Source organism: Dermochelys coriacea, chromosome 3 (genome assembly GCF_009764565.3).
Source record: "Dermochelys coriacea isolate rDerCor1 chromosome 3, rDerCor1.pri.v4, whole genome shotgun sequence".
Classification (NCBI taxonomy): domain Eukaryota; kingdom Metazoa; phylum Chordata; order Testudines; family Dermochelyidae; genus Dermochelys; species Dermochelys coriacea.
In genome coordinates, this window is record NC_050070.1 from 147412030 (window position 1) to 147424809 (window position 12780).

Here is a 12780-nt window from a genome sequence, read left to right on the forward strand (position 1 = left end):
CTTTTGCATATGCCCCCACCCTTTATCCTGTTATATCACTTATTTACTCTAAGTGAGTCTTTTTCACTCACCATAACCGGGGATTTTTTAAAAGAACAAAAACAGTTACATTTAATCCCAAGAGCATGCAAACTGTGGTTTAGGAGGTTTACACTTGAGAAACACGAAGGATTGCTAGTAGGATTGTTCTTTCGTTTCTGTTTTAATGGTAAGATTTAAAAGGAGAATTTTTTTTAAAAATGGGCAAGTGTGCCAATACACAAGTCTAATGGTATTAAATGGATGCATTTGGTTGAGTTTTGCAATTTACTGTGTTTTTTTTTTTAAACAATATATTTTTTCACCTCAGCTGCTTGAAAACTAATATAGTCTGCTGGGGAATGTGGAGATCTGATGCTGAAGGGAAAGCCTCCCATGGCCAAAGTAACCAACCACACACACAGGAGCACAAAGATGACAATGATATAACTTTGCCCGATTTATGAGTGAGTAGTGCATTTTCCCCACAAAATAATAAATAATTAAAGCCCTTGTAAACACCATAAAGCTGCTAAAGGATGAAGACCCATGAAAACAAACTGTTTGAATACATTTGGGACATGGTCGTGATACTCTGAGAGAAGTGGCATTAGGCCCATTGAGCTCATGTGATCTGAAACATCTTCTGAATGGTTGACCGTGGCGTTTATGCCACTTATTCAAGAGCAGGGGAGGGGACAACACATAATAATGCACACTCAACTCTGTGGCTAGCAAAAATCAAAGTAATTGTAAACAAAGAGAGAGTATTTGGTCTACAGTGTTGCTATACGACTTCCATACTACTTTCCCTATAAAGCCTTCTGTTCTACAAAAGTGTACAGTCTCTGTCAGAGATAATCATAAGGTAATCATCTGCTGTGATTTATCAGGCATTAAGGAAAAGAAAATGGGGTGATAAGTCCACTGCCATGATCTTTAGATTTACTGAATTGCTATTAAAAATTAAACATGAGTCACCAATTAAAATGGAAAAGCTTTCTACAGATCCCACTTATTCCTACACCAAATCATCACAGCAAATTAAATAGACCCCTTACCTCCAAGATATAGCAATATATTTCTGCTATGACAAATACTGAGTTTTGTTTATAAAGTTTCATGTCTCTCCCTAGGAGAATCTAGTAAGTTAGATATTGAACAAAAAGACTGAAGAATATTTCCAGTAAAGCTGCTTTTTTTGACTGCTATTATCTGTCATTGAAGTTTGTTCTTTATTTAAAAATGGAACTTTTGAAAAAACATTTCTAAACTGCCTACTTTTGAAAATTAACGAAAAAAATTTTAAATGAAAAAAATGTATCACATTTTTTCTTTTGCAAAATGTTGGAGCTTTTTTGTTATTGTTGTTTTCTGTTTTTAACTTTACTAGGTCAGTTTTTAAAAATCATTAATGAAAATTTAAGGTAATAACCAATTTATTTTTTTTTAAATCTACAGAAAAAGAAAAAATTGGATCATTATGAAAAAACAAAAAAAATATTTTGAATTTGCCTACATTTCAGTAACGTTTTTTCCTCTAGTTTTGGACCAGCTCTAATTTTCAGGGATGCGGAAGTAAACAGAATACAGATCAATCACTGAACACTAACACACACATGCATCTAAAACCAGAATAAGCCACTGAGACTCAAACATCAGTAACATATTATTAGACCTATGTACTACACCTGATCCTCTGCAATATGAATTCTAGCACAAGGGGAATCCAGTAAAGTATGCAGTGCTTGTAAACAAGACGTGACATGTTCAACAGGCTCCTCAGGTCTGGGGGAACAGAGGAATTGTATACTAACTCCTGAAAAGAAACACACACAAAAAATCTCATTTCTATACCAATACGATAAGGGTTGTTTTTATAAACATATTTAAATATTTAAACGATGCGGAAGTTGGGGTTGTTTGAGGGTTTTTTAAAACACAAAAGTTATATTCATGTTTTATTTTTGCTATTGAGAGATATTCTTTGTATTAATGCCAAACCAGTCACTTTTTCCCAGAAAAAACAAGATTGAGACAGTAAATAGTAAATAATCATGGTCACTAACCTATAGATCTGGAAAGGAAACTAATTTTTGGTCATTTGCTTTTGCAAATCTGTAAATTAAAAATCTGCCACTTAACTGTGTTTTTAAGTTTCTTTATATTACAATATTTTAACTGGAAAAAATAAACTGCAATAGAAGAGATCTTATTTTAAGGTATAACCTAGATACACAACACAATTCTTCAACAAACATTTGTATTATTATTACAAATGTTTAAAATTCAAATATTCCAACTACAGTATTTTCACATACAATCTCTATAAAGAGCTGCCACTATTTAAAGAAAGAAAAAAAAAAACAACTAATATGTCTCTGGGTTTATTATACAAAAGTCTCAGTTTATTATACGACTGTCAGTGCAACACTGTTTTACTAGTTATTTGTATACCATGGATCAAAAATTACTGAAAGATATACATAGATAAACAGCGTACTGCTAAGGCATATATTCCAAATCCTACAAATCTATACACCTAGACATTTCCATAGCCCTCATTACTATTGTTCCTGAATGCTCCACTACTAACGGATGCTTTCCTTACAACACCCCTGTGAAGTAGGAAGTACAGTACTATCCCCAATTCCACACATGACGAACTCAGGCACAGCATAGACCAAGTGACCTGGCCAATGTCACACAGGTCTTTACTGAATTATAATCTGATCAGGAGGTATAATCAGGGGTGCTGGAACAATTTTCGGGGGAGGCTGCTGAGAGCCACTGAATCAAACTGTAAACCCTGTATGTAGTGGAAACCACTTCAAGCCAGGGGGTGCAGCAGCATCTCCAGCACCCCTGGGTACAATTTAATCTAGCTCATGATTCTAAAATTATAGAAAGAACACATGTCTAGAGAACATAATTTGTGTCATCTGAAATATAATAAATATACTTTTTGTAGATACGAATGACTTATTTTTAAACAATGTAAAAATCAGATATAAAACTAATCAGGAAGATTTCATTAAAAGGACATGGAGAAATGTTTTTCATCGCTATAAAAATCATTTTGGAGAGATGGGTTGCCAGGCTGTAAGCACTGGAATGGACATATGGTCCATTTTAAACTGGCTAGCTTTCAGGATGATGGTGTCCTTTTAATGCAACCACACTGTGGTATTAAACTTTGAAATATGATATCATAAGGCTCTTACCTAAAATTAAGTGCATTCTATCTTTGTTTATCTCTGGCAAAGATTTAGTGGTAGATGGTGTTCCAGCTGCCTGGTTTAACATAATGGACGAGTCACGTTTCTGTGAATTAGGCATTGCTGCAGCTGCTTTTTCTGGTGACTCAGAAGCATTAAATCCTGCACTGTTTAGCCAGAGTGCCACTGCATGTAGGATTGGAGCCCAAGAGTTCCGGTAGTGCAGTCTAGCTGTATCGATTGTCTCTGGAGTGTAAAATGCTCCACCTGTTAAATTAGCAAAGCAAATGATAACTAGCAGAAAAAGTACATGTGTGTGTGTGTGTGTGTGAGTGAGGGTGTATATTGAAAGTATACATATATAGGGTACATTTGCTGATGTAGATATTCAACTTTGATCCTTGTTACTGCTACCTGCAGCACAATTCTCCATGCCAACAGGACTAGCAGGCGTCTGTATCATTATGTACCACTTCCTGTTCTTTGATCTAAAATATTTTTTGCAAGTAGATGATAAAGTGAGACTAAATTTCCTCCCTGTCCTAACTTTTTTCTATGCTGCATATGACTGAGGAAATCCACAAAGACTTCAGAAACTGACAAAAAGAAAGACAAAAGGACCAAGAGGATACAATATAATCCAAGAAATATCTGCAAAACCCAAAAGAAATATTAGCCAACCTAGAAACCTTAGCCATAAAAAGCCAAGTACTGGCTCTATATCTGAGTCTCTCTTTTCCTTATTTAAGAAAAAAAAAGTTAATATTTCTTAATTATGTCCCATTTACAGCTTTAAAACAGCTTAAAAACAAACACCCAAAAGTCTGAAAAATCTGTTATATTTGTCACTGAATATAAACTCTCATTAATTTAAAATTAACTTGCAAAGTTAGTAAAACCCAAATAAATCTTTTCGATGGAAACTTAACCCGGTTCAGCTGTTTAAAATGTTATAGTACATTGTAATTCTATGGATATATTACAGCTTCCATGGATTAGAATGCAACAATTTATTGATTTTCTCACCAGTGGCCCCAAGCTTTCTTACATTTGAACCAGTGTTGCATGTACATATCAGTATTTTTCTGAGTTGGACTGTGAGCTTTTCAAAGCAGGGACCTTGTTTCTTCATGTGTTTGGTAAAATACAATATATGCCACTCAGTCTAAAAGACCCTCAATCCTGCCTATACTAAACTTTAAGCACAAGTTGCCCCATTGATTTCAATGAATTTATTCTAATCTGTAAAGTTAAATGCATGCAAGTGTTTGCAGGACTGGGGTATGTCTATTATTAAAATAATCATATTGTGATCATTTATATTATTGTTCATGCATGTATTATATTATTCAATTCTCAATCATTATTTACTACGTATTCTGATCTATTTTAATTCTCAATCATTAATATTTTCAGTGTATTTTTATGTTTTTATTATTCTAAAGTACGAACTTAGGCTAAAATTTCAAAACATGGTTGACTAGATCCATATCTAGTCATCTAAAATAAAGTTGCCTGGTTTTCAGAAATGCTGAGCACTCACAACTCCCACAAATCAATGGAAGCAACAAATACTCAGTATCTTTAAAAAAATCAGATAACTTTATTTTAGATAACTAGACACGGACTTAGGTAATCCTGGAAATGACTAATCGTGTTTAAAAAAATGTGTACTTTATATTTTATATAAACTATAATCAGAGAAAAGAATAGTGTATATAAGTTATGGGGAAACTTTAGGAATTAAATATATTTCAGACTTGTTTCATTCAATTTAAAGAGTGAGCAATTTTAGAATGAATTACACTTAGAGAATCTTTGTGTATTTTACTGTTGCTATAGTGCTTTGCGGAAATAAGAATTGCAATGAATGCTAACAAAACTTGATCTGTGTCACTGAAATGCCAGAGAAAACTATGACTAAGTTTGATATTCAAATTAAATATATTGGATTTGTTTCTGAACAGAATGTAGAAACTTTACTTGATTTTCTTTGAGCACGATCCTGCACTATTAAAGTCAATGCCGAAGTTCCATTTAGTCTCAATGGTGAAGTTTCAGGACTTCAGTGAAAATGCAATGTTATGGTTGAGATAAAGTTCTATGAGTTAGTTAATCACTAACTTTACATTATTTTGTCCCATTTATAGAATAGTTATTATAGGTAGTAGATATTTTAACATTTGTTCTACTCCAGCCTTTTCAAAGACTAAACACAGCAACTAACACAACCTGACTCTAGAGACAAAGTCATATGAAATATAGCACCAAAAGACATTTTCAATTGTTGAACATTTTTCTAAAGTAACTTTTCTGAAAAAACAGAGGCATAAATGAAATAAAAGATGTTTGGGATGACATACAAAACTCAGTTGTCGTTTCACCACACAGCAGTAATAGGTCATCTAAAATGCACACTGATGAAAGTTTATACCACCACACAAAACATTTACTTCAGCCTTAGGATTTCTGTCTATACATAACGAAAAAGGTATGCATCCAAGCGTTAGAGTTATGTTAGCATTTCTGTAAATGCAAAACATATTTGGGAAGCGAGTAATTAATAGAAGAAATTCAAAATTCCTCCAACAATTCTTTACCAAGATCTTCATTCTGTCTTTCATAATCATAAAAAAAATGAAACGCTGTGCTTACCATCTGGTGGAAGCTGACTAGCAAATTCAGCTGGTAAAGTCAAAAGAGCATAGTCTTTCAATGCAGCTAGCCAAAGGCGACTCAGAATAGGCAGCTCGGGTTGTACAAGTGTTATCAAACTGTCTGGAGGTAGCTCATCTACAGTACCAAAATCCTCCTCATCATCATCCGTATTCTTTATTGCTCGCTTTGGTTTGATCTCTGCTTCCTTTTTAATTTTCATAGCTACAACATACACCTATAAAAACAGATACAAAATTTTTACTTCAAAATTCTAAAAAGAAAAAGAAAAAAGCCTTCTTTCAATTAAATAACAAATTGCACTTGTAAATGACCTTTATTTTAGCTGTTACGGAATATCATGAATAGTTTTACATTTTTGTGACAATATGAAAATACTTTAAAAATACCGCAAAATATCATACTGGAAAATTTTATGCTACACAACAGAGGGAAATAAAGATAGGAAAAATGAAAAGCTATTATGTTTTATCAGTCTTTATTTCTAAGTTAAATCTGAGTGTGTTGCTAACATTCACAGCAGAGTGTAAAGCCAATCTGGCTACTCAGACTTTTAACCTGAAGAGTGTCAGTTAGGGCTCTTCTCAGAGAAAATGCAACAATTTAACTTAATTTAATCTATTTGAGAATCAGTTTAGTTACATCAGTGCAACTCACTTGTAGGTTTACTCTTAAATCAGTTTAGGAAGGAATAAAATCAATTTAGTTTCATTCAGGTCACATTCTGTGTTTAGCTCAGGCCTTGTGAATAAGTGTTTCGTTTTTTGTTTTTTTTTTGTTTGTTTGGGTTTTTTTTGAATGAGTACTGTTCTGTAGAGGGTCTGTAAATTGATCTGTGGTACCCAACATGGAGGGCTGAGGGAAAATTTTAAAGCACTTACAGAAGGACACTTATTATGCAAATAAGCAGAAAGATTGGGGGAAAAGATTTGCAATAGGAACAAAAAGCAGTGTTTTTAGAAAAGAAATATAGCAGACATAAATGTCCCCACACAACAGATGCTTTGCTTCAGATCCAAGCTGAAAATAGCTTAACACTACAGGGCTGAAGTGCTTATGCTTTCCTTATTTTCTCAAAATAACTTCCAAGGAAATTAAATGCAAGAGAACTACAGTATGTTAATACAATAGAGAAAACAAAGACCTGCTTGCGCTCAGCTTCTTCAAAACACTATTCACTACTTCTATTCACTAAAGTAGCACTTTATAAAACAATGCACAATGGCATATATAGCCATGTTCACACAAAGTAGTCTCTTTAATCAGTACTTTTATTCTTGCATTATAAAATGTGCAAAGTAAAGTAAAGTGCAAATGGTTTCAGAAAAGCTTTAGTAAGACCTGGACCCATCTGTGTTTCATTTGGCACACCATATTCAGGGCCCTCTGTAATAGCTTTCACGTCACACATGCTCATTAAATACATCCACATTTAAAAGGTTATTCACAATACAGTAGTTCCAGCCAACAAAAAGAGCACCATCACCATTAAAAATACAGATTAAAATGATAAATGAAACCAGAACATTTTTACAACAATATTTCATCATTTAGACTGTCTTGCAGCACAGTATTTACATTTTTAAAATATTTTCTGTCCAATCATTTCTTATGCTCACTATCTCATCTGACTCCTATATTAACTGTTGGCCTGATTTTCAGAGGTACTAGACTCCCACTGCTCCTATTAACTTCAGTCGTATTTGTGGGCGCTCAGCCCTTCTGAAAATGAGGCCATTTTTCTACTATTTCATCAAACTACTCACACTGCTCGAATGACAGTTCATGCTTAGCCAAACATTCAGACAGTTTCTCTTTCAAGTACCTTTTAATTTAACCCATATGGACATCCTAATTAATTACCATACACAATGTTATTTGTGAAATCCATCATTTTTAGGTACTTGTATGTTCCTTGGTATCTTACATTCCCATACAATGACTTCAGTAGCCCTGAAGTTTATTATTCCCTATTTGGGGAATTCCTGGCTAATTAGTAAGACCCTACCAAATTCACGGTCCATCTTGGTCAATTTCATGGTCATAGGATTTTAAAAATCATAAATTTCATGATTTCAGCTATTTAAATCTGAAATTTCCCGCTATTGTGATTGTAGGGGTCCTGACCCAAAAAGGAGTTGTGGGGTCATCACAAGGTTACTGTAGAGCGGTTTTGCGGTACTGCTACCCTTACTTCTGTGCTGCTGCTGCTGGAGGTGGCCCTGCCTTCAAAGTTGGGCAGCTGGAGAATGGCGGCTGCTGGCTGAGGATCCCAGCTCTGAAGGAAGCACAACCACCAGCAGCAGCGCAGAAATGAGGATGGCATAACATTGTATTGTCACCCTTACTTCTGCACTGCTGCCTGCAGAGATGGGCCCTTAGTCAGCAGCTGCCACTCTCCGGCTGCCCAGCTCTGAAAGCAGCAGAACAGAAGTAAGGATGGCATGATATGGTATTGCCTCCTTTACTTCGGACTGCTGCTGGCGGGGTGCCTCCTTCAAAGCTAGGTACCCGGTCAACAGCTGCTGCTCTCCAGTCACTCAGCTCCGAAGGCAGAACAGAAGTAAGGATGTCCATACCATGACCTCCCCAAAATAACCTTGTAATCCCCCTGTAACTCCCTTTTAGGTCAGGATCCCCAATTTGAGAAATGCTGGTCTCCCCCATGAAATCTGTATAGTATAGGATAAAAGCACACAATAGGCTAGATGTTACCAGAGGGAGGACCAGATTTCATGGTCCATGATGCTTTTTTCATGGCCTTGAATTTGGTAGGGCCCTACTAATTAGCTATGCTTTGATTTAACCAGCTCATCCTTGAATTTTGTTTTTAAATTAACAGGCAAGGACATGGGAAGGAAATCAACATCTGACAGAGTCTGGAAATTCTCAGGGGGCGTGGGTATGCACAATGGGTGGGATGGAGAAAAGGTGGAGCTGTGGGGAAGCCATGAGGAGGAGAGAGAATAGAAGCAACGTGACAAATGTGGACAAGTTAGCCAGAGAGAAAATGAAGCACTGCAGAGACAGGCATGGAGAACCAAAAGCCTGGAGAGGGTGGGAGGAAGTCAGAGTAGCTGGAAAAGATAGAAGATTTGGGACTGGCTGGCTGGCCAGCTGGCTAAAAGGATGAGAAGTTGCAGCTGTGCTACAGTAACTAATCTGAGGTATCAGGTAAATATAAATGCTGAATGTTTACCTCAGCCCAGGCTTTCAGGACTGCCAGTTTTTCCATAGTCGTGGCACTCTCTCGGTAAAGCTGACTGGAAGACCCCTTTCCTGCTTGCACTTTGTCCAGGGAGGAGACAAGGAGATTGTGAACTCGGCGAAGATCATTCAGGTCACTTACAACCTCACTTCCTATCCATGTGCTACATACCTAAGCAAGAAAATTTAAAATCAAAGATTTTTTTGGAAGGAATCATGCACAATGATACCTGCTCAAGCAATCACAGATTTTTTATGCAAAGTTAAAATCTTTCTGTAACATCCTAATAGCTCCCTTTGACAAACAACAGTCTAGCTAAGTTTTTCCATTTCATGATACTCTAGACAGGCTTAAATCAGTAGTTACAAGCATAAAGATGGTGTTTGCAGAGCGGATGGCATCTGCAATATATAATGTAGATATCTGTAAAATATGCCATGTAATATTAAGCAGAGATGTTTGTGTTTATTTATGAACCACAGTAACTCGCATAAACAATAATATTTTTACCCTGTTCTTGAGTATGTCAGCCTAATCATGCAAAATACAATTTTTTTCATCACATTTGTTTTGAATTGTGTACTGAATACTAGCCCTTTTAAAAGTAACCTATAAACAACTTTTTTTTTAAATCTAGCAATTGTAAAATGACGTATTAAGTGTCCCCAAAATCACCAGAATAAGATGGGCTTTAAAGCACACTAACAACTGCTTTCCTGTTTCAAGTTATTTTTTAAAACGGTCCATTTATCCATATGTTAGCATGTCTGTAAAAGGTGTTTCTTTTAAGTTTTCCAAACCAGCTATACTTGCTGGTCAAATTCTACGGTGGCACTGGTGGCATCAAATTATTTGATCAGATTAAAGATACCTATTTCTCAACAGATCTGTTAGCCTCACAACAACCAAAACAAACAGCACTATATGCAAGTCCCATTTTCAATTATGGTTAGTAGCAGAGTATTGTCGAAGTGCGTACTAGCCCTAGTAATGGACCAGGACCCTTCATTTAAAAACAGATATCAATAAAGTTATAAACCAGTATTTATATGTAGCTATTTACTACTGGTTGTAGAAAGGCAATACAAAAAGATTTCTTAACGTAATGCCCCAAAGGATTTCTGCACTACTGAACAACAGAATATATTACCTGGAGCCCCTATCAGTGCTCCTAATAAATAAATTTACATCATAAGTTTCCAAATTTTCCAGTACTGGGGATATCTACTACTATTTTTCTTTTCTCACTCTTTTCATAAAAACAAGAAAAAAAATCACACACATATACACTTTTGAAATACGTCAAGTTTTTACTACAGAGTCTTAATATTTTTCTCTGTACCTGGCAGGCTTTTGCTGTTATGTCAGAAGGGGTATCTTGGGAAAAAGCTGGTCTTAGAGCAGCTCCAACCTACGTAAAAAAAAAAAAAAAAAGGATTAAATGAGGCTTACAAATGCACACAAATGTATAGAGTGTAACAGAGCGCTGGATCTGGCATCAAAACTTCATCAACAGTTATCCTTATTTTATGTTGCCTCTAGAAATTTGTAATACTATGCCTTTAAAAAAATAACTACCTTTGAACTGCACCTTTCACCAGTTCCTCCTTACAAGGAGCATCTCCTTTTTGAACCACATTTATCTTTGTCACATACAAACACAGTGTCCTCTCATATTACTGAGAACCATTCACATCAGAAATGTTGAATCATGAAATTGCTATTATAGGCCTTGTTGATTATCATGGAGATATTCCCATAACAGCTACAGCTATCTGCCCTATTACTATTTTCATTGTCTTAAGATGCACTTAAAAATATCTACCATTTGAAATACATTACCAGTGCTATTGGCATTCTTCATTTTAACTCTAATTATCTGTCAAACCAATAGGATCTTTCAAAATAGAAAATAATTTAAGTGCAACCACTGTAGATTCTTTACACATAGTTTAAACAGGTCCCTGGTAGTGTGAGCTTACAGCCTACACTTGGTCAACTACTGCTGCTTCTAAGGTTCTGTGGATACCAACACTACACATAAGAATTGGTGGAACCCGCTGTGACGGGTTCGGTCACAGAGACCCCCTTGGGACTGTCACCCGACATGCTGAAATTACCTCTGAGCCTATTTTCCCTGCCAGCTTGGGACTCCAGAACCCTGCCTTGTTGAGCCAGACAAGCTAGCCTTCTGCAACACAGACCCGGGTCTGGTCCATGCCCCCAAAGCTGCAGATTTAACTGAAAACAGCTCAGCAGGTTACCTGTTTCCAGCACCCAGATACCAGTTCCCAATGGGATCCAAACCCCAAATAAATCCATTTTACTCTGTATAAAGCTTATACAGGGTAAATCCATAAATTGTTCACCCTCTATAACATTGATAGCTGTGCACATCTCTCTGTTTGCTCCCCCAGGTATTAATCACTTACTCTGTGTTTATTAACAAACAAAAGTGATTTTATTAAGTATAAAAAGTAGGATTTAAGTGGTTCCAAGTAAAACCAGACAGAACAAAGTAAGTCACCAAGCAAAATAAAGCAAACACACACCAGTCCAAGCCTAACACAATAAGAAACTGATTACAGGTAAAAATCTCACCCTCAGATATGTTTTAGTAAGCTTCTTTCACAGACTAGACTCATTCCTAGTCTGGGCCCAATCCTTTCCCCTGGTACAGCAGACATTTCAGGTGGTAAGCAGGGGTTTTCTTATGACTGGCCCCTTTTTTCCTGCTCCACCCCCTTTTATAGCTGAGGCACAAGGCAGGAATATTTTGTCTCTAGGTCCCCATCCCTTCTTCTAAATTGAAAAGTACCAGATTTAAGATGGATTCCAGTATGATGTGACATGGTCACATGCCCTGTGAGACCCCAGCCTCCATTCTTCCCGGGCTTGCCCACACATACAAAGGAAGGTTTGCAAGTAAACAGAGCCATTTACAGTTAATTGACTCTGAAGCTCCCATAATGGCCTCCACTTAATATGTTTATATCAGTAATACAAGTCTATATTTTATTCTCCTAACTCCAGACATAGAAATAATACATGCAAACAAATAGGATGAACACACTCAGTAGATTATAAACTTTGTAATGATACCTTACAAGAGACCTTTTGCATAAAGCATATTTTAATTACATCATATTCACATTCATAAGCATATTTTCATAAAGCATATGGAGTGCAACATCACTCCCGTAGCCTCAGACAGCTGAGCCCAGCAGTTAAGGGCAGACTTAGCCTGAAGCTAGGAGATACTCTGAATAAAGTCAGTGTTCCAAAAGAAGTGATGTCTTGGTTGGGCAAGTTTGATACTAAAAAGTTTCAAAGGGCTTCACTGAAATAACCTAACATGCCATTTGAAACAGTGCCGAGGCTGTGGTAGTATCTCCCCACAATTTGGATACACTGCTGCAGAGCCCTACATTGCCCCAGAGACACGGACAATCTCTATGCCCTGCATGAAGTCTCAACTCATGTTTCCTCAAGACAGTTTGAACCCTTTGAGATTTTCATGGCTGGATTTGCACTGAATTGACAGTAATTGTGGGAAGGACCAGCGGATTTTCAGGCATTTTTTCTGGGACTGGATTGTTTCTGGGACTGGATCTGTGAGCAAATCTCACAGGCTGAGACAATCAGGGGTCTTTCTCAGGC

At 36.4% G+C, this 12780-nt stretch overlaps 1 protein-coding gene and 1 long non-coding RNA gene across 22 annotated transcripts in view; one reads left to right on the forward strand and one right to left on the reverse strand.

Annotated features, from left to right (window-relative positions):
* HEATR5B (HEAT repeat containing 5B) overlaps positions 1-12780 on the reverse strand; it is a 97133-nt gene that overhangs the window by 12674 nt on the left and 71679 nt on the right. For all 21 annotated transcript variants that reach the window (XM_043511512.1, XM_043511511.1, XM_038397400.2 and 18 more), the window contains 5 exons: positions 10463-10531; positions 9112-9291; positions 5892-6129; positions 3243-3503; positions 1710-1837 (listed from right to left, as the gene is read on the reverse strand). In XM_043511512.1, coding sequence (XP_043367447.1) covers positions 1710-1837; positions 3243-3503; positions 5892-6129; positions 9112-9291; positions 10463-10531 — 876 coding nt within the window. The remainder of the gene's footprint in view (positions 1-1709; positions 1838-3242; positions 3504-5891; positions 6130-9111; positions 9292-10462; positions 10532-12780) is intronic.
* LOC119853867 lies at positions 130-485 on the forward strand. Its single transcript, XR_006280156.1, has 2 exons — positions 130-208; positions 350-485. It is a non-coding gene; the product is annotated as an uncharacterized LOC119853867 (long non-coding RNA).